Genomic DNA, 22,419 nt, shown 5'->3' with positions numbered 1-22,419 from the left:
TTCTTTGTCCTCACACGCGACCTACTGGGATATCTCTAGTGATAGAAATATCCTGCTTCCCGTTTTTAAATTTACATCCAGTAAGGCACAGCCTAATGCGGCTGCACAGGGGCGGAAAAAAAATTCAGGGGGCACTTTGACTGTCTAAAGTGCGTAGAGGCGAAAGCGTTTTCCGCACCACTTTCAGTGCTTCTGTGGCACTAGCGGCGTCACATGTTATTGAGTACTAATTACTAAGTGATGACAAATCACTAATTAATGGTTAATTACTAATTAATGTCTGAATACTAATTAACTGCTAATTAAGCTTAAGCTTAAGCTTCGCCTTTAGGAGTGGAACGCGACAGCGTGTAGCGCTGCCAGGGTGTCCACGGAACGCCACCACCCGTTCGGCGCGATGCCTGGCCGTTTCAACGCAACGGTTTTTGAGGAAAGGAAATGGCGCAGTAAATCTCTGTCATCTCGGTGGACACCTGAACCGCACCGTAGAGGTACGGAGGAAGTAGGAGTGAAAGAAGAAAGACGAAGATGGCCCGTAATGAAGAAAATGAAAATTGTATTTGAGGAAAAAAAATTACGCAGTAACTGTCTCACATATCTCGGTGGACACCCGTCAAAATTCAGGGGGGGGGGGGGGGAGTCACTTTTTTGACCTAAAGTGTGGTCACTGACGTGTGGTTAAGATGTAAAGCTTCGACTCTAAGAGTGGAACGCGAGAGCGTCTTGCAACGCTTCCAGGAGTCCATAGAACGCCATCGCCCATTCGGTTCTACGCCTCGCTCGTCGGTAAATTGGTTTTTGAGGAAAGGAAATGTATTTCTCTCTTATATCTCGGTGGACACCTAAACCTCGCCGGAAGGGAAGGGAGGAGGATGGCAGTGAGCGAAGACACCGTATTCACTAGACGCGCCTTTGTTCATTCCAAACCGTCGAGCTGGCATGGCGGAGTGGGTAGCATGCTCGTCTCGCACTCCGAATACCGGGGTTCGATTCCTGAGCTCGACCAATTTCTTACTAGGTTTTATTTATTTATATGGCCTGACTAGAGAAGTTAATTAGGCTAATTGGGTAATTAAGCAATTAGCTAAGCTCAGTCCCACTTACTTGGAGCATCACTATATGGTCCCTTCAATTGGTTGCATGGTTACTAGCCAAAGTACAATTGGCCCCGTTTGAAATTGGCGCACTGTGACGTCACGACCGTTTCGACCAACTGAAAAGCGTGACATTCTCTGTCGACAACTGCTGCTTACAACGATGAGACATTAAAGGCTTTCGCCTTAAAAATCCAGCCTCCCGATTTTCTGCGGTAATTTAAACGATCTCACCGGCCTTTCACGCAGACTCGCCCCAGAGCTGGCAGGCGTCATTGGCCTCACCACGACATCTGAACAGGGAAGGAAGATGCAGAACCTATATGAGGCCATAAAGTTCGCCGTGGTGAAGGCTCTGGAGAGTTTCAGAGTAGAGAACGCTACGGCTTCACAGGCGGTCGTCATTAAAGTGAGTTGAAATGCCGCTGCTTATGTTTTCATTTCGCCTTCATCTGTCCTATTGAGACCCGTTTAAACGGGATATGACTGCTGCCTTCAGTGAAAATGTTGTGCAGCTACCATTCTATACAATACAAGCCGATGAGCTTGCAAAGCGCTCACAACTATCGCACGACTTAATCAAAACGGGTTCTTTTTAACGCGACAGCTTTAGTACTTCCATGTGGAAAAATTTCAGGCGTCGGCACCGGGTTTAGCGACCATTTGAAGAGTCGCAGCCTGAACGGCATTAACCCATTAAATCTATCGGGTCATACCCTTCAATCAGATCTTAGGTTCCCTCCCCCCATTTTTTCGAACTCCTTTAGGGTACGTTTACGTTTCTCAGGCCAGCCTATTATCAACTGTATCTATGTGTGCCTGGCGTTAGACTGAGACCTTAGGACCAGTTGGCAGCGCTTGATTCAAATAGAACAGCGCCTGAATGGTGCGCTCTGCATCTGAGCGGGTGTCTGCCGCATGTGCTTGTCTGTAACTGTAATGAAAAAAATTCCTCATTTTGCAGTGAAGCGCAGCGCAGAACTTCTGGGCTGAAAAAAGGGAAGGGAATGAGAGAGGTGCAGCCAGAGAGAGGAAAGAGAAATGAAAAGAAACTAAGCTTGAGTCCACATTTTGGTTCTGGTAAGGAAGTTAGGTGGGCGGTAGAGACTAAGAAGCTTGCGGAGACACGGTGGGCGCAGCTGGCAAAGGACAGGGTTAATTGCAGAGACATGGGAGAGGTTTTGCAGTGGGCGTAGTCAGGCTTATGATGATGAAGGAAGCTGTACAATAATGATGAGTATAAAATGCAACTAGTCAAAGTCACAAAATGGACTACAGACAACAGTGCTATAACTTCAGTAGTTTGTTTCCAAGCGATACGCAGTATATGCATTGAATAGAGTCGCATCACTCTTTTGTCAAGCTTAACCTGTAAGCCTGTGCACAATAGTAAATTAGGAGACAGAAAGCACTTTGTAGTCGCTGAAACATTGAAGTACCTATGTTTTGAATATAGCTGCTAGTTACGTAAACCTACTGAGACCACAGTGTAAACCTACTGGTACCAGAAGGATATAAGAACCTGAGCAGATTTGATGAACTACAGCTGCTGACATCAACGTTTGCTTCCATAGAATGACCTCTGATCACGATTTGCACCCGAACGATCAACGGTTAAATGACAGAAAGATCAATTAGGCTCCTGGTATTACCTCTCTGCCATGGTGAATATCTCGAGAATTCTGGTACACATGAAGTTTTCAGTGCGTAACAACGCGTGGCGCGTTATCACAACTGTGTCCTACATTCCTTAGCCGCCGCTTTTGGAGCCTAGGTAGGAAAACGTTTCAGGCCAGACTTTTTTGAAAGAGGCAGATACCTCCGCCGATCCCTTCAGCCATCGCCCATCATGGCTATCATGCCCTGTCGTCTTATCTGGCCCAGATAATATCCTCCTTAAAATCATGATTTTCACAGGTATCCGTTAGGGCAATCGGTATGCATAGCCACTAGCACCATGGCCACTAAGATATCAGGTCAATTTATTAGTATCCCGGTGAGCTCGCACCACGAAGATGAACAGCATGAAGCACAAGTACTAGTGGACGCAGAAGCACCTAGTCTCCTTCGAAAGCATGTGCTTCTTTGGGGAATCAGTGGCAGTGTAAATTATGAAGCCGTTACAGACAGCTTCTCACATTTCTCCAGATTTTTATGTAGCGTAGTTTATGCTCATCTCCTCTTGTCAGTTCCTCCGCTATTTTCATTTCCATTGCTGACGGCGCGTTTCTTACTTCAATTATTTGATATATCTTTGATGAGACACTGCTGCGCAATATATAGCTCAAGCAAGAATGGCATATGCATACAAGAGACCTCGGTTACACGACAATTTCTCAGAGCAAATGAAAACACTCACTTTTCTAGGGACTGGTTCATTGCATAAAGCCCATTTTCATTCCCAAATGCATCGGCAGGTAGGTCGCTTTATTTGATTAAGGTTTCTCTGAAAAGATTTGTATCTAAAGCGGCTGGTACAACCAAACAGAAAGTTAGCTTATGCGGAAGTGTTTGCTTCGATTCTAGACGATGACGACTGAAACTGTTGTGAAGGCTGAGGCGAAGCTGATGGCGACGCAAATCAACGAGCAGTTTTAATTCTTTCTTGCTTCACAGGAGATTTTAAGGACGATGTAATTTTGCAACAGTAGTTCAGAGGGGGGAATGTATCCGCTGGTAGCGACTATATTAAAACGAAATACAAGTTTGTATTCACTCAACTTTTTTTTACTGTTATTCTTAGTAAAAACATCTGAAATTTCATTTGTTCCAAACGAGACGGGATTAGTGTATTATAGGGCAATAATTCAAGAATGGCAGGAGAGGACATAAGTATCCGTCTAGCTTTCGACGTGCGGACGATTACTAATGGCGAGAACTCTGATTCCTTAACGTCCTCGCTCCTGCATGCATGATCGTGGCCAGGTGAACGACTTGGCGTTCGCTGGTGTGAGCCCCACCGCCTTTGCTGACGCGGTCGTGACGAAGACACCGTACAAGCGGGAAGCGAGCCTGTTTGAGAGCCCCGTCTTGAAAGTCGTGCTGGAGACCGTGTGGGCGGCGATGAAGAGCACCGATCTTTTTCTCTGGACCAGCTGGTACGTGTTGGACGTGGCAAGCCCTTTCGTCGACCCTGCGTCTACCAAGCGGTTCGGGTAAATAGGTTTTACTTCGTGCGTGTTAATAGTGGCAACTGGTTTTCACCGTTATTTTTTACTGCACCAATTGAGAAACTTCGCTTCGCAATACGGATACGCTCCGTGCTCACATTTCGAACTTAGCAGAAGTCCGCTCCACACGTAAGCCGAACTGTCAGCTGTTGATTACTACCTTTAACTTGTATGTTCGGAGGAGGAGGGAGGAGGATATAGAAGAGGAAAGGCAGGGAGGTTAACCGAAATAATAATCGGTTTGCTACCCTACACGGGGGGAAGGGGGTGAGGGGATAAAAAAAAAGAAAGAGAAAGGAGAGTAACAGAAAATTGAAGTCACTATAAAACGTCACTGTTCGTTAAAGTCACAGCCTATCGTGCAGGCCAGAAGTTCTCAAGAAGCGGAGCAGTGCCTTGCAGGCCTTCTCCGCCGACGACCGCCGCGGCCAGGGGCCGAGAATCTTCATCCGGACTTTTAGACAAGCTGAGCAGCTGATCTGTTCGCTGCGAGATTGGGGAACAGTCTGATAACATCCGAAGTGTGGCCCAGTCAGACTGCTTGGTTTCAAAATAAATGGTTTGGTTTGCTTAATGGGGTTTAACGTCCCCAAGCGATTCAGGCTATCAAAGACGCCGTAGTGAAAGGCTCCTGAAATATATTCTATTTAAAGTTACGCAAATGGCAGTAACAGAGTTCTACTTTTCCCGATGTGCTGTAGTGTGGAGGTTCCCAGAACGTTTTGCGGTGCAATCCTGGTTCTCTTATAGTTCGCTCTATTGCTCGGGGGGGGGGGGGGGGGGGGGGGGGGGGGGGCTCTGGGCCACGACATTGACAGTCGTGTCAGAACCCTATAGGTTTTCAGGAGGGTGGACTGCCAGGTCGACATTCGGGAGTTTTGGAAAAGGGTGACTTTATCGGTTACAGAAAAAAAGCAATAGCGGGACAGCGGCGCGGATGCGCATAGGTGTCCCACTATACCTGTGGATCCCTAACTGATAGGTTCAGCCTATCCTAAAAAATCTCTTTTTGACACTCTTGATCTTCGCAGATGAAAGCTGTGTTGCTCAAACCCTCGATGGGCTTGAATTCAGCGGAAATAAGCAGTATGCTCTACAACGTCCCGTAGATCGTGAGGTTCTGTAGAAAAAGCTTGTGCTCAGTCATAAAGCAACCTATATTGACATCCCCAATTTCAGTGTGAGTATTCCTTCAAACAAGCTCCTCCGGTTTCTTCTTTCCCTTTCTAGCCCAGTAATGTATAGTAAATGCTTTCGGATGGTCTCTCACGTCATCGGAGCAGGGTTGGCCGCAATAATCGGCCTCAGCAATGTGACGGACAAAGCCCGGGACCAGATAACAAACATAACGAAATCCGTTGCCAGCTGCCTCCACAAAAAGTAAGTAATAAGTGGCGCACCGCGGTAGCTCATTGGTCAGTAACTTTCTATTACGGAGCATGAGGTTCCGTCGTAGCCGTTGTTAACCTAAGGCGAAATGGAAATACTTTGACATTATGTGTTGTAAGGACTGCAAAGAGCACCAGGTGGTCTGTTACCTGAGCATTAGAGCCATCTAAACCAAAACCCCTCAGTGAACTAGGAGTAACACATCTCTCTCCTCCTCTTGTGCCGGCGCTCCTTCTCTCAGCTCCTCCCGGGCACTGACGGTGGCGACACCTAGGCCAGTTAGAGCTAGCAATCGCTTCCAACGCTCCCCCTTTGACGTAGGGTAGACCGCGGGCTCAAATGAATTGTTTGTTGGATTTTCTGCCTTTGCTTCTGTCGAAATGAGATCAACACACGGGCGAATCAAAGCTCAGTCACTCCAATAACTGTCCCGACTGACACTGCACTGTTATTGATGATTTGTGCACTGCGACTGCTTTGACTGCGGTGTGCACAATGGAAGTGGCATGCGCGAACGAGCGCGCGACATTGTAGTGGGTATTCTCGGAGTGTTGTTTATATCGGTCGGCAGCTTTTGCCCAATCTTGATTCGAAATTTTACACCGCCAAGAAGAAGACGAAGAACATGCGCTCTGGATGTGTATATTTAGCTTTTACTTTTTTTTAGAGACAGACACGCTGTCTAGGTTTGAACTGATGGCGCTGCAATGCTTTCATAATATTCTTCTGCTAAAGGCGCGTTCGTTCATTTAACCGGTTGTGTTACTCAGTCCGCAGTGGTCGGCTCCCTTCATTTATTTTTGTGCAGGAAATCTTAACGATTGCTTACAAGATACTATGCCTCTGGTACACCACAGGCTAACACTCAAAGGATCCGAATAACGGTAGTCAATGTTCGTTTGTTGATAGGCGAATACGATGGCCTAGTCGTGCACTGTTACACGGCCTCGATCGAAAGAATTTTGGCGTGGTATGAACTGCCCTAGTTGAATAACGGCAATCGAAAAGGTCTATAACCAATGCTTCGCCCGCAAACCTAGATCACTGCGTGGCTCACTAGACTCACTAGAAATAATGGCCCATAAGAGGACATTTCCTTCCGTCGTGTCATTGTCAGACATAACGCGCAGCAGCCTAGACTGCCGTATAAAATTAAGTGATATTAGTTTAGGCACAACCTTATCAGGAAAAATACAAGTTACGAAAGAAAAATATAAAGCGTGACATTTCATAAAGAATTTCGAAAGCATGCGCAACTGTTAATGCGTAAGCACGCTGTATGGATGGCCATAACAGCTTTAAAAACGCCGAACGTTGAAAATTCTCCGGGTAATTTTGCGTGCTCTTGCGTTAGTGGTTTCTTTTCCCTACCAGTCCAAGTTACAAAAGTTTCAACCTGTCACATTTGCACGCGTATTAGGCGGCAGAGACGACAGTTTTGGAAACATTATCTTTGCGACTATGTTTAACGGAGGTACGGGCTTGCATGCATTCTCAAATATTATGCAAGCCGATACGGCGAATTCCAGAGAAAGCTGCCGCTAGTGTACCTAGGCGCAGGAACGGCCGACTTTGTTAGCAATCCCGCCAGAACTAAGTAAGTTCCGTGACGTGCGCAACGCCGAAGCTAGGCCTGTACAGAGAGGAGCGGGAACATCGGGACTCAAACAACATAAAGCTCAGCTTTCGAGTCGTGTCCGCGAATGAGTCCAACTACAACTGAATGAATGTTCCAGGCAATGCGTGGATCATCATGCCTAGATCTGCAGAGCCAGCAGTGTTAACGGCGGAGCTCAGACAACACGCCTTTCGTAGCCCGAGTCCAACTACAAGTTCAACTACAACCGTGCCAAACGTCATCTACTGCAAAGGAAGACTGCAATCTCTCGTGCTTCGCACCAAATCTCCCGAAAACACACGACTGACTACTGAAGAAAATCCGCTAACCGCACAAAGGCGCGAATCCAGCGCATTATCGAATGTTGCCCGGCCGATCCTCTCCTGTGCAGGCAAACTTTATGATGGCAAGCCTCGTTCTCTTTGCCGGATGGAGTAACGGAAGGTGTTTTCCCGTTGCCTCCTCAGATGTAGAACCCATAAGCTCAACATAGCTCTACATCGCCGCAAGATGTAAAGGTCGCCAACTCCCGCGAAACGCTTCCCGCCAAAACTCCGTCACGCAAAAACAAAACAAAGCATGCCCTGGAATGGCGCCAGCACTGCCCGCGTCTGCTGCAGGGAAAAAAAGCGAGCGCTAATGCGTGACCACGGCGCCTCGGTCAATGCGAGGTTCGATGCTCCTGCGGCGCGCTGAGAGAAAAAAAGAGCGGGAAGGTTCAAATGACTTTTGGTGTTTTCCTGGATAGGAAAGCATTCAAACGAACGTTTTCTTTGAATAAAAACCAGTTGCGAGTCAGCGCGTGTTGTGTCTTTCTTCGTTCGTATCGTTTTCCCGCGCTCTTTTCACTACGAAGGTTCAAAGGAAGTCGTTATTTTTTGTTCATTGAGGAGCTTTAATCAGGTCTAGTCGATTATTGATCATCTGATGCGTTAATGACGCATAAAAACACACGCGATAAAAAAAAGTGAAGCAAGTGTTCCGTCTAGACTAACATTTCGTTTCGTAGGCAGCGTGATAAGCGTATACAACCATTTGTATTGGCAGTGTCGCTGTTATAACGAGGAACGCAGGGGGAGGGGGCATATTGCGAAGCACTTGAAGAGGCATGTATAAACTTGTTTTATAAGAGAGTTTTTGTTTCAGTTAATCTATGAAGTTCACTGTTTGTTACTACTGACTAACACGTTGGGAAATGAAGCGTCTGAAATTCGATGTATCTCTTTCTCTCTTTTGGAGATGTACCTCTTTCTTGTTTCACTCCCACTTCCTTTCTTTCTGTACGGTGCGGTTCGGGTGTCCACCGAGATGACAGAGAATTACTCCGCCTTTTCCTTTCCTCAAAAAGCGTTGCGTTCAAAGGGCAAGGCATCGCGCCGAACGGGTGGTGGCGTTCCTCCCTTCCTGTACGGTGTTGTTCGGGTGTCCACCGAGATGACGGAGAATTACTGCGCCATTTCCTTTCCTCAAAAAGCGTTGCGTTTAAAGGGCAGGCCATCGCGCCGAACGGGTGGACCGAGATGACGGAGAATTACTGCGCCATTTCCTTTCCTCAAAAAGCGTTGCGTTTAAAGGGCAGGCCATCGAGCCGAACGGATGGTGGCGTTCCTCCCTTCCTGTACGGCGCGGTTCGGGTGTCCACCGAGATGACAGAGAATTATTGCGCTATTTCCTTTCCTCAAAAAGGGTTGCGTTCAAAGGGGAAGGCATCGCGCCGAGCGGGTGATGGCGTTCCGTAGACTGCCTGGCAGCGCTACAACACGCTGCCGCGTTCCACTCCTAAAGGCGGAGCTTAAGCGTCATTAATTAGCAGTTACTTAGTATTTAGTCATTAATCAGTAATTAGCCACTAATTACTAATTTGCCTTTATTCGTCATCGATTATGTGTGACGTCATCCAGTGGTGACACCACTAGTGTCACATAGGCAAAGTGGTGCGGAAAACACTTTCGCCTCTACGCACTTTAGACACTCAAAGTGCCCCTTGATTTATTTGGTTATGTGTTTGGTTATTTGGTTATTTGTCTTATGGTACGCAATAGTTAGTTTTTCGCCTTAGGTAATCAAGAGAAGTATTTTAGCTGTAGGCTACATGTGAAGCAAAACGCGATGTAGTGATCTTCTGGAAGGACTAACGGAAAGCAGCGCCGGTACCATCAAGCATTTTAACATTCGCAGAGGCGCCCACCACAGGACCGTAAACAAAATTAGACAATATGAAACGCAGAAACTGTATAAAGCGTCTTGGGAATATCAGCGCCATACTCGTTCGGTGGGCATTAACAGCTATCTGACAATACACTGTGACAACGAAGGAAGCTCGGCATTCGAAACGATCGAACTAATCCCCGTGTTCACTGAACACGGCTGATCGAAAGAGCAGCAGCTGTGACACTAAAACAGAAAAAGGTCATAGTGAAGGTAGGAAATGCATAAACATATCGTAGCCAGGCCACACGCAGAGTCCGGTGGTAGAACAGCGTAGACTAGTGGGCCATGGAACAAAACAGTGCCGGGTTCGGTCTGAGTATGGTGCCTCATTCAAAGAGGGTCGCCAAGGTTGTCCAGATTCCCATGGAGCCAACTTCGTGCGCGTTCAATCTAAGGATGAGCAATATGTTATTTTGTAAATTGAGTCTCATTTTACCCCGTGTGCTGTCTTATTTTGCCCCGTTGGGTGGGGCCAAAATGAGTTCTATGGTAGCTTTAGCTTTAATCACATTTTCATGTGTTCCTATTGAGCTGTCATCTTCATATTTTCTCAGCGAGACGCCAGAACGTAGGCCATAACTCTGCAGTATTTTTTACGTTGATAAAAAATAACGGCAACAATTTGCAAATTTGTGGTTTTTCCCCACTCTCCTCTATTTTATACCATCCCTGCTATGTAGCGAATTAAAACAAAGGTTACAGTTTTATTTCTTTCATATTACAAGCCTGCTGTGCGGTAATAATGAGAACAAAATAATATTTACTGTCTACTTCCTCCGTATTCTGTTACCTCTGTCAAGTTTAAAGCCTCCACAGAATAACTGCTTAAGGCGTCCGGCTGTAACATAACTTGACTTAGTCGTAGGTTCGATACCTAGCTCTCAGACATGTAAAAAAACTGTGGAACTGCGTCGTAACTCCGATGTTATCCTTTTCACTGTGCTTGCATGCAGACAGTGGACGTCCTCCGTCCCGACGTCTCCGCGGGTGGTAGTGGGCGTCTCTTCTTACGCCAGCAACATGGTACGCCTGGACAACACCTACGAGGAGGTCTCGATACACAAGGAGGCCCCTTTCTTCAGGAACTGGCTGGCAACGGTTCAAATGCGACGATTCAATCTGACACCGCAGTATGACCACATCGAAGCGCTCAGCCCGACCGTCTACGTGAACACCGACGGCACTGTTCTGGTGCCGGCGGCCCTAATAATAGCTCCCTTCTTCACGCCGGATGGTCCCGTGGCGGCGAACGTCGGAGGGCTCGGGCACCTCATAGCAAAGAGACTGGTCAACAGGTGATGTTCGTACACTGTCGGCATGTTCAGGGTATTTGGTACACTTTAGGACATCTCCAGGGTATGTGGTACATGTCAGAGCACGGCCCGTAGTGTGAGGAGGCTGCGATTCCGGGTACTCTGAGGAAACAGTGAGGAACTGGCTGGGTTGTGCGTTGATTTTTGTGAGGTGATTCAACGCGGACTTCCCCCTTTTTGCGCATCGGCCTCATAGTAACATGCGCTGCATTCCTGGGCATGAACTACCGCCGTCTGCCGGTAGCGAATAGATACCCCGCAACTAAACGGGTTATTACTCGTAATTGAGAAAAGGCTATAGAGCGTGCTTAGATTGTCCACGAAGCTGTTACCACTGACGGTCTACTCGTCCAACGTGCTGCAAAATTCTAGTTCGAAAACACTTCCTGCGCTCTCGCGGAATAGTTCTGACTGCCATACGAAATCAGTGTTCAGCGCCCTTAGACACTTGGTTGAAGCCGCTTAAATCGGAAGTCTTTGTCAAGATTTTCTGTACTTGGATAGGCTGAATGCCCCCAAGTAATCAGAGTTCTTCCTCAACACCTCTGTTTGAGAAGACGTTTAGAGTGCAGGAAGCTAATTTAGACAAAGCAAGCGTCATGCAAGACTCCTCAGAGCGCCACTAATAGGACCTAATTATTGAAAAGGTGACAACGCTGGAACATAGAGAAAGAACACGTCACTTCTTGGGTAACCACCACATCACGCCCAGCTGTGGCCTCCACCGACAGACTTGAAGCAGACACACGGACATTCGTTACAAAATAACATTTTATATCTCTCTGACTTCCACTAGTGCACAGGCGGCAGTGCTAACGCATTTTTTTTGTTGAAAATCCAATTTGCTGCAAACGTTCCTTTTACGGCTATCCCACCTGAAACGCGACCGCTCACCTAATATTTCCCAGGTATTTCGTGGAATCCGGCGATGTACCGGCCGAGTGCCAGGCATTGACGAGACAAGGAAAGGGTGATGATTTTCAAAGCCTCGTGGCGTACTCCTGCGTCAGGCCCACGCTGTCCGCCATGAACGCCACTGGCGAAGAAGTGCTGCCTCAGTTCCCCGATCTGCAGCCAGAGAAGCTGGCCTACGCTGTGGGGTGCCTCAAGGTGAGAACGTGATGAAAGCGGGGTTCAGATAGTACCGGATGGAATCGGAATCAGATGGACGGTTGCAACATGTAGAGAAAACAGCAGGTATGGTACCCGGGGCTGGAGTGGGACGGAAGGCTCAATTATTTGATGGGCAGTTTCACCTAGACGGGACAAAGTTAAAGATATTAAAGACAGATTACGTCATAGCGCACGACACACTGCATAAAGGATAACGGGACAAGCGCTACCTTCACTTACTGTACCTTTACCTTTATGTACTGTCCTCCTTTATCTCCTGTGTGTTGCGCGATGATGTAATCAGTCTTTAATCAGGAGCGAACTAGCCCCAAAGCAAACGCATGTGAGGAGGCACTAATACACCCCCAGCACTGTTTCGAATAGTAAACGTGATTAGCGCCGGGAAATTTTTCTTTAAGAAGCCCACTGATTCCGCAGTGAAAAATATTCATCATGCTCTCGGCAAGAGTCACAAGCCGAAGCAAAGCAGTGAAAACGGTGCACGTATAGTCACCTAAAATCAGGTCTTTACGAATATGTTTCTGTGACCGCAATATTGTCAACAACACCATACAGTACCCCTACCACTTCCCCTACCCACCCTATACCACCTTCTGTAGGCGTGCCCTAATACACGATGTGTTACCTCTATACGCCAACCTAATTTTGCATCCTCGGAGGCGCGGCTGGCCTGCCGGACTCAGGCCGAACATCGCTTCATGTTCGCCAGGATTCTGGCGGGGGCCTATGCTATAGGAGGAGGGCTTAGGACCCCATCCGAAGAACGGGTGCTTCCTTCGTTTCAGCATCGTTTATTCACTGATTCACTTCGCAGTCCTCCTCTTATGGCTAAAAAATATTAGAATGTTTACCGTACCTTCACCTTGATTCGCGTATTGGAAAAAGGGCCTATGACAGGCTGGTTGAGTGGCCGCAAATACCAATGCATTTATCCGTCGCACAGTATCTTGGTGCGGAGCTTCGTGGAGCATTGGCCATCGCTCGACGGATAGCGATGGTCACGCATTTTTTATTTTATGGAATGTACCTAGCCCACGCAGTACCTCCTTAGAACTAGAGTTGCACATAATGTCGCTGTAGGCCTGAAAATCACAGCCGTTTCGAAAACAGTGAGCTGGGACGCCTATTTGAGAATGTCAGACCTTAGATAGGACAGTCGCCTCTAATGTGCCTCCCGGCTGATTTACTATTATGTCAGTGTCACTCACTGTGTAATTTACTTACTCTTTTATTATAGCCTTGCGTGTATATTTTGTCATCTCAATTTACATTATAATGGTTATGTGCCGTTCAGGAGCAAAATGCGCCATCCGATGTCACAAAAGTCGTTGATTGGTCCAGAGGTGTCACGTGCCCTTGTTACGTCATCCCAACCTGCCCAACGGGTTGCGAGCAACCTAGTTTCTTGAATACAACTTCGACAGCATTAAAAGACAGCAACAGAAACAAAATGTTATATATACAAATGTCGCCGTCACAGCATAGCGGGTACCTGCTACTGCAACTAGCATCAGCCCGAGTAATATCGGTTGATGAACGGACAATTGCAAAAGAAACTGACGCAATCCGAATCATAAACTGCAACGAATGCTGCGACAAATGCGGAATTCATTGCATTGCACTTTTGGGGTGACTTAAACGTCCCCATAGCTTTTGTTTGCTCATGTCAGGCCGCTGTATAGGCCTAGGCACATTTTTCAAATAATTAGTATCGTCATTAAGAGAGAGGAAACGTCATGCAGTCTTCAATTCTGGCGTTGCTAACCGGAGCAGATTTATCTTAATGTCAGCAGAGCATGTATTTAGTCATAATGTATTCGGAACAAAGAAATCTTTACGCTCCCTCGCAGGATTGCAAAGTAGAGCCCGGTCATCCGGGAACCTGCATCCCTTCGGCACAAGGGCTGAAGGAGTTCGAGGAAGCCTTCGCTTGCAATTCGGAGGGACGACCACCGGCGTGCAACCTGGCAGAACAGCCGAGTACGCAGCCACCCAGCTAGCAGGGGCCTCCTGTGGTCCATCGGTGCAGTTGGCGGTCGCGGATCCCGCCATATTTAAAGATGCAACGTCGTCATCACCATAAATGATCTCACATTTTACAACTCGTAATTGCGCCGATATCTATGCGAAGTGAAAACATTTCGCCTGAACACGACTTTTGTCCATTTTTATACCTTACTTTTATGCGGATTTTCGTTTTCTTTTGGTGGCTTACATTGCCTCATGATCAGTGGTTGTGTTAGTGCTCATATGCAATAAATGAGTTTGTTTTTGTTTGATGCTTACGTTCGTGGTGTGCCTCGTCTCGTTGATATGATAGTCATTGTTTTCGAAACACTGCCAAGTCTCTCTTTAGCGACGCTTGGCTCTTTTTTTTATCGCCGAACCAGGTTTATAAACTCACGCATTTAGCCATTCCCATTGAAACGCCAAAAATTTCGACGTTGGCTTTATGTCGAAATCCACGGATAAAGCATTGGGGTTCTGATGGAACGTGTCACAGCCGTCTCACACGCGTCTCACAGACGTCTCATAGGTGTCTCATAGGCGTCTCAAAGGCGTCTCCCAGGCGTCTGACAGGCGTCTCACAGGCGTCTGAGCAGTCGTGCCCGTTCGTTGGTTTAACATATTGATGGAGCAGTCGTTGCCGATAGGGGACCGCCTGTCGACCATAATAGAAAGGATTTTCCAACAGAAAAACGACCAACAGAAAAACGACCTGCACATGAGCAAGCTCTCAGCTACGGCAGACGTCAGGTAATGTAAAAAAGGGCTAATTAACTACAACTTTGTAATTAACCCTTTATAAAATATTCATAAAATATTCATATTTATAAAATATTCATTATTGCCAGTGACGAGCTTGTAGCAACTGAGAAGACGATGCTGTACCAGTTTTAGAAGCGATGAAATGCAGCGCGAGAAAATCTCGTGTCCTTTTTTTTTCTTTCTGCGCCAAACTCGGCGCACGAGGAGCGCCTGAAGTCTTAGTGCAAACGCAAAGCCCGCTGGTAACGCGGTGCAATGACTCCGGCGGCCATTTAGGAAGGTCCGAAAAAATTCCCCGATTGCACGGAGCCCTGAAGGTCGGCTTAGACTGCGGGCGGCGTTATCTATTGCTTCGTCACTCGGCGCAAGAAAACGTCTCGTCATTCCAACTATGCTGCTCGTCGATTCTCAAAGCCCTGATAAGCGCAGCCTGCAGTTTCTTTTATTTCTTTGTTTCCGCCACTTTTGATGTGGCTGTGTGAAGCGTCATCGTTCGTTCATTTCGTCCCCAGGCTTAACTTCTGTTTGTGTGAAATCGCTGCATGTTAGGAAGTGCATCAGACAGAACGGTTTTGTTCGTGAAGCGTTGGTAGCTTGCGCGACAGTGGCTGAAGGCTATTCGGTAGTTGTTGTTGAGGTCTGTAATGCCAGTTTCGCAAAACGCATTGACGTTTGTCTTTGAAGTGCTTGCGAAATGAACATTGCAGTGTCGAGGTCTCAAATTTCTTAAATGTGCATAAATGTCACCTCGCCCAGGTAAAAGCCAAGCTTCAACGTCGCCGCGTGGATATTGTGAGAATGGCCGCGTCAGCGCTACTCCAATGCTCCGTTGCCGGGATGGTGGACCCATATTTATCCAGGTAAGATGTTCAGCAAATGTTTGGTCTGGCAAATGAGGTTTTTAAGAAGGAATCATCCTTCCTCGATGATCTGAAGCAACCTGTAAGGATATCACTTGAAAACATTCCCAGACATGCTTTTATAGGCTGTGAATGCCATGAAAAGACCCCCTCAATATGTGCACCTCAATGGAGCAAAAGCAATTTTAGCACATCATGTGACATTTCGAAGGCGACACTTAACCTCCGCATTAAGGGGATGACGTAATAGCTTTAATGGGTTAGTGCCCATATATTGCGGAATTGACCATTCTCTATTCCACATTCATAGCACCCTGGGAGTCCTCATACCCATCCTGGCGCAGTGGTGCAGCGGTTAAGCGATGCGCCACTGCCTTGCGATGGCAGGTGCTGCGGCAGGCGAGACTTGTGGAACCAGGTTGCTCTGCGCGAGCAACCTCTCTCGACGAATCATTATATTAGTTGCCACCTGCCGCGGTGGTCAGTTTGCTCAATCTTTGGCCAGGTTGTGATGACGCCACAAGGTGACATGACCTAGGTGAGCCAGATAGGTGGCTGTCCCAAATGATGTTCCTGTCATGGGGTTGTGTACGAATCGGGATGCAGCCAAGTGAATCATTCAAATACACAAAATTTGTTCATTCATGCTCATATATGCCACGACAGGAAGTGCACGTGGGCAGACTTATGAGCTCTTAAAGGTCAAATGTCATGGACATAGCTTCAGAGCCCACTTGCCCGTTAGAAGGAGGAAGAACGAAAATATTGTTTTGGGCATTACCGATTACACGGAGGACATCGCAGCTTTCCTAAGAGGCCAAGCAGGCAACGAGATTACTGGAGAGAGAAGTTCGCTCCCAGTGCTCGATCAAAGACACGGCTGTGATGGGGAATGGAATGTGCCACATGGAGAGCGCAGTAGTCCATCACCCACCGAGAAGGAACGAGGGCAACAAGATGCAACAAAGGCAACATTGTTATTCCCGCCGTACAAAGCCTTTCGTAGCCCCCTGACATTTACGGGGCAACTGGATTCACTCTTCGCGGACACCCTGTAATTGAGTGCCTGTCGAGCAAGAAGTAAACGGGGGTACACATCGCAGGCTCTTTGAAGGATTCATTGCTCATAGTAGTAAATTCTTTGAAACAAAATATATCTTAACGCCAGAGCGTTAAGGCTCCCGTTATGCAGAACATCCGGCGTCGTCTTCGGCGCCGGTGGTGTAATCTAGGTCACTAGTCAGGTGTAATGTAGGTCACTAGGTCACTGAAAATTAGGTGGTAATCTTGGTCACGTGACCTTGTGCCGTCATCGTAACATGTCCACAGGATTGTGAGCAAACTGATCACCGTGGCAGACTGCAATTAATAATTAATTAATGGCGAGAGGTTGATCGGGAAGAACAGCATGGGACCTGGGTCACCAAAGGCCCACAGGCGGCAGCTCTTGCCATCGAAGGCTCCATCGCAGGGCCGCTGCGCGTCGTTTAACCGCTGCATCAACGCACTAGGAGTGGTCTGAGGTAGTGATCAATGAGTAAGAAGTCGAGGATGAGCAATAGCACATATATGCCAGTATCTATATATATATATATATATATATATATATATATATATATATATATATATATATATATATATATATATATATATATATATATAGTATGGCACATATATGCCAGTATATATGATACTGGCAGTATATGCCAGTATCAAGCTAAAGAATTCTTAGAACTATGCGCCATGTTTTCGCTAACTCAGTTAGTAACAAAAGCCACAAGGACAGTGAATAACGCTTCGAACACTCTTGATCTAATTCTAGCAACTAATCCAGAGTTAGCTACTGATATAACATATCTTCCAGGCATCAGTGATCACGTTCTGCTCAATTTTTGCATTAATATACCACGTCCAAAACCGAGCAAAATAAAAAAGATCATTCTAGATTACAAACGCGCCAACTTTGCCGCTATTAACAATGAACTGGGCATATTTGTTGATTACTTTATTGCTAACTCCGACTACTACTCTGTCGAAGAAAACTGGATATCATTCGAAACGAAGTTCACGAACTAACTGATAAGTATATCCCTAAGCGCATCGTCACCTATAATCCACAAGCACCTTGGCACAACTCTCACATCAAACGATTATCTAACAAAAAGAAACGTTTATACCGCCGCGCGAAGCTTTCACCATCTAACGCGCGATGGGCGAAGTACAAGTCTGCTTCCGACGCTTACGTCAACGCGATTAAACAAACAAAAAATACCTTTTTGTAAGCCACATTACCAACTATTTTGAAAACGAGTGTTAAGAAATTCTGGCGCGTTATACACCCTGAGAACGACCCACTAATTAGACTACAAGATGCCTCCGGTAACCTTATCCCCAGTGATCTTTGTGCTTCCGTGCTGAATAACACATTCGTTGAAAGCTTTTCCTCCATTTCAAGCGTTAATCTGCCTCACATACAGCACCACAGGTTCCCGACAATGTCACCTATAACTATCGATCCACCTGGCATAGCCAAATTAATTGAATCCCTGAAAAATGATTCTTCACCTGGTTCTGATGCGATTAGCGCTAAATTTCTAAAACATACTTGTGCTTATAGTTCAGTTATACTAACCAAACTTTTTCAACAGTCACTCGACACAGCAAGCCTTCCTAACGACTGGAAAATTGGGAAGGTGGTTCCACTTCACAAGTCCGGTGGTAAGCACTCCCCTCAAAACTTTCGTCCCATTTCGCTCACTAGCACATGCTGCAAATTACTAGAACATATCATTTTCAAGCATGTCGTTACCTTTCTCGATGAGAATCCATTTTTCACACCTGCGCAACATGGTTTTCGTCAAACATACTCGTGTGAAACTCAATTACTTGCCTTTACTGATAAGCTATACCGCATACTTGACAACTCATCCTGTGCTGACTGCATTTTTTTGGATTTTTCCAAAGCCTTTGACAAAGTATGTCATAAATTGCTGCTACATAAATTGAGCCATCTTAATCTCAATCCTAACGTCTTCGACTGGATTAAATCTTTCCTTCTTAACCGTTGGCAATTTGTGCATGCAAATAACACTAATTCACCGACTGCTAACGTGCTATCTGGTGTTCCATAGGGATCGGTCCTTGGACCACTCCTATTCTTAATCTATATTAATGACCTTCCTTCTGCCATATCTTCCAACATTCACCTTTTTGCTGACGATTGTGTAATATTTCGGGAAATAAATAACGTTAACGATACTGACACTCTCCAGTCAGACCTCAATTTGGTGTCAGACTGGTGCACTACATGGAATATGGAATTAAACATTAATAAATGTAAAGCTTTGCGTGTTTCCCGTGCACCTAACGCTCTTCCTTCATATTATCTTAACGGCACTGCTCTTGATTGGGTAAAAACATACAAGTACCTAGGTATTCATATCACTCAAAATTTAACATGGTCTATTCATATTGACTACGTTATTAATAACGCTAACCGCATGTTAGGGTACTTACGTCGCAATTTCTCAGCCGCTCCCTCATCTCTTAAGCTTATACTCTATAAAACACTTATACGTCCTAAACTAGAATACGCAGCATCAATATGGGACCCTACACATGATAACCTTGTATCCTTGGAACTAGTCCAAAATAATTCCGTTCGCTTCATTCTTTCAAATTACAACCGTACGGCAAGCATCACAGCCATGAAATCTAACGTGTCACTCCCACCGTTACAATCTCGCCGTAAAGTTGGTCGTCTAACACTATTTCACAAGCTATATCATCACGTTACGCTTCACGACTATTTCATATCACCCCCAGAATACATTTCACGTCGCATCGATCACCGCCACAAGGTTGGCATCCCAACATGCCACACCAAATCTTCTTTTCACTCATATCTTCCTCGCACATCTGCGGAATGGAACCGCCTTCCCCCCGATATTGCAGCCATTGCAGATAACAAAACCTTTCACGACGCAATAGCTAACATTGTTTATTCTGAAAGAAGTTGATTCATGTGTAATATCTGTTTCCACTGTGTTATGTACATTGATTTTATGTTATTTACGCTTTGTGAATGTTGTTTGTTTTAATTTGGAGAAACTTTATTCTGTACTACCTGTTTTCACTGTATTGTATTCATTGTTCTTTATCCTAATTAACCCACTTCCCTCTGTAATGCCTATGGCCCTGAGGGTACAATAAATAAAAAAAAATAAATATGGACATTACCCACTAACGCTATCGCGTGATGCCCTTAAGGTGCAGCTAAGCACCCCCTCCAGTGAGCCGCATATCTGCTCTGGGTTCTATTTGCAGCGTTCAATGAAACAGATTTGTGCAATCCTACGCGTGTTTTGTGATCAGGTCTCTTTATTTAAGCAGGTGCGTAGGGTGCCCTTTCCCTTATCGAAATGATTATTTCGAAGTTATGGGAGCATTTCGAAATGAAGGAACCTATTTCACAGTGGTTCAATGTGAAGGTGTTTAAAATCGCGATGAGCACAGAAAAAAAAAAACACTATTCTCTCTTCAACCGGAACTTCAGGAGAAAAATCCACCAACCACCAAGATAAGAAATTAACACCGTGGGAGGCAACGACAGTGTGCAGAAGCGGCCGTTGGATAACTGCCTTTGCGAGCTGCAGTCCACTAGAAGAGCAGGACATCGACCGCCGGCATTTTTTGCATTCGGCAGTAGCAGCAGTAGCACATCGTCGACTTGAGCAAAGCGCTTGACGCTTTTCTTCCACTTCGCAGGAAAATCCATCACGGAGTACCAAAGGTTGGAGAAACTTGTGTGAGGCTTTTCATCCCGAAGTCCTGAAAAGTCGTTTCGCCTCTGCCGCGGCTTGGTTGCCCACGTTAAAACTGACGAAGGACCGCGACTGCGCAAGTGCGGCAGAACTGCCCAGATCTGCGAACTGCCTGGAGCCACCGGCGGCGCGACAGGCGACCATCTTTCAAGATAAAGGACGGACTGCTCGGCTTTCTCGGAACTCGGTGGCAGCTGCAGCACGAAAGACAACTGCCTGAACGCTGCTCTTCTTTTCCGCAGGTTGGTGTCGTTCCTTGTGATTACTTCGATGAATATGTGCTGCTTGCTGCCACTGCTGCCGCCCTAGTGTCCTGCTTTTTTCTAAACTACTGTCTGCAACGCACGATGTCGACAGATTTTTGTTCCTCGTGCGATAACAAGTTTACGCCCGATGAAATTTCTGTCACCTGTGTTGAATGTGACCAGTTGTACCATCTCGGAACCTGTGCCGGGCTGACCCCAAAGCAGTACAAAAGTAAATCTGAGTCAGCCAAGCAGAAATGGGTATGTCCCACATGCAAAAATGGAAAGAGCAAAGGAGACAATCAAGGTGACAAGCTGGCTAGTGACGAGATAGCTGACATTAAAGCCCTACTCGTTACTATAAATGGAAAATTAGATGAGCTGATGCCGCTTAAAGAAACTGTAGCTGGCATTGAAACTGCTGTGGAGCTAATGTCCGAAAAGTATGATGAAGTACTAGAAAGACTAACTACTCAGGAAAAAGACACAAAGGACATTCAAAAGAGATTGGAAGTTTTGGAGCAAAAGATCCAAAATAACGAAGAAGAAAATGAAACGTTGCGAAATGAAGTAAATGATCTAGAATGGAGGAGCAGAAAACTGAACCTAGAATTCCATGGAATTCAGGCCAGTGAACCTGAAAATCTGCTAGATAAAGTAAACGCAGTGGCCGACACGATAGGAGTCCCAAGGCTTTCGAGCGCAGACGTCGATGCAATTCACCGCCTACCTGCAAGGGCCGATAAGATCCAAGGCATATTAGTCAGATACACCAGGCAAGCTGTCAGAGATGAGTGGCTCGAGAAAAGGTCTAAACTGAGGGATGAAAAAAGCAACATTGCCATTATGGAAAACATGACTGGTCATAACCGACATCTGCTGCGACTGGCAAAGGACTGGGCAAAACAAAATGCATATCAGTATGTCTGGCACAGGAATGGAAAGGTATTCCTGCGCAAAGCAAGTGGCCAGTCGGCAATCGTCGTGCGCAATATGCGTGACTTTCCGTCATAGCATGTTCCAATCTGTCCAACAAATGGGTTTAAAATGTGTTGTCGGAGTTTGAAATGGCTAATGATAGTTACTTTCTTCCAAAAGATGTAAACGTAGTTGCAACGAACCACCACCAAAGTTCACTAAAATGCCTTCATTTAAACGTTCGCTCACTTTGCAACAAAGAGGCAGAAATGGATTGTTTTATCTCTAGTTTTTCCTTTTTGTTTGACGCTGTCATGTTGACTGAAACTTGGTGTAAAGACGATCAAGACAACTTTCGGTTTTCCTGTTATCAGTCCTTCGGCTTAAATCGAAAAAATCGTCGTGGTGGTGGAGTCATGCTGTTGATGAAACCGAATGTAAACTGTGAACTGCTTCCTTCTTTTTGTGTGCTAGGTGATGATTTTGAAATATTATCAGTTCGTGTAAATAAGCACGTGTTTTCTGTTTGTTATCGGCCCCCAGATGGTAATGTGTCAAGTTTTTTCTCATTTTACGGGCAGTTTCTCGATTTTATTTCTGCAAATAGTTACTTTGTCACCTCGGCCGGCGACTTTAATATAGATATGTTGGCTAACACTAACGAACAAAAAAACATGCAAATGCTTATTACATCAAACGGTTTCGATAATGCAATCACATTACCAACTCGAATTACGAAAAACAATAAAACACTACTAGACCTTTTTGTGACAAATTTTGACAACACAAACATCACAGCGGGAGCTATATCATGCAGTCTTAGCGACCATCTTCCGATATTTGTTACGGTAAAGAAGCAGAATTTAGGAGGGTGC

General features: G+C 45.9%; 1 protein-coding gene across 1 annotated transcript; it reads left to right on the top strand.

The window, feature by feature from the left end:
- Nucleotides 1–1,288: 1,288 nt before the first annotated feature.
- LOC149365591 (uncharacterized) lies at nucleotides 1,289–14,015 on the top strand. The gene is made up of 6 exons (XM_089568855.1): nucleotides 1,289–1,503; nucleotides 4,020–4,249; nucleotides 5,495–5,644; nucleotides 10,436–10,777; nucleotides 11,704–11,905; nucleotides 13,780–14,015. Exons 1-6 carry the CDS (start codon nucleotides 1,405–1,407, stop codon nucleotides 13,927–13,929), a joined length of 1,173 nt encoding a protein of 390 aa, XP_089424981.1. The 5' UTR covers nucleotides 1,289–1,404; the 3' UTR covers nucleotides 13,930–14,015.
- The last annotated feature ends 8,404 nt before the right edge of the window (nucleotides 14,016–22,419 follow it).

This window comes from Amblyomma mixtum, chromosome 1 (genome assembly GCF_055824585.1).
Source record: "Amblyomma mixtum isolate Tamu chromosome 1, ASM5582458v1, whole genome shotgun sequence".
Classification (NCBI taxonomy): domain Eukaryota; kingdom Metazoa; phylum Arthropoda; class Arachnida; order Ixodida; family Ixodidae; genus Amblyomma; species Amblyomma mixtum.
Note: the sequence above shows the minus strand (reverse complement) of the source record. Positions and strands in the feature narration are given on the sequence as shown.

What these genes read in the sequence shown, in the direction of transcription:
- LOC149365591 (XM_089568855.1), top strand. Translation starts at nt 1,405, where the DNA reads ATGCAGAACCTATATGAGGCCATAAAGTTCGCCGTGGTGAAGGCTCTG. An exon ending in GCAAAGAGACTGGTCAACAG is followed by an intron (nt 10,778 to 11,703) that starts GTGATGTTCGTA and finishes AATATTTCCCAG; the next exon opens with GTATTTCGTGGAATCCGGCG. An exon ending in ACGCTGTGGGGTGCCTCAAG is followed by an intron (nt 11,906 to 13,779) that starts GTGAGAACGTGA and finishes GCTCCCTCGCAG; the next exon opens with GATTGCAAAGTAGAGCCCGG.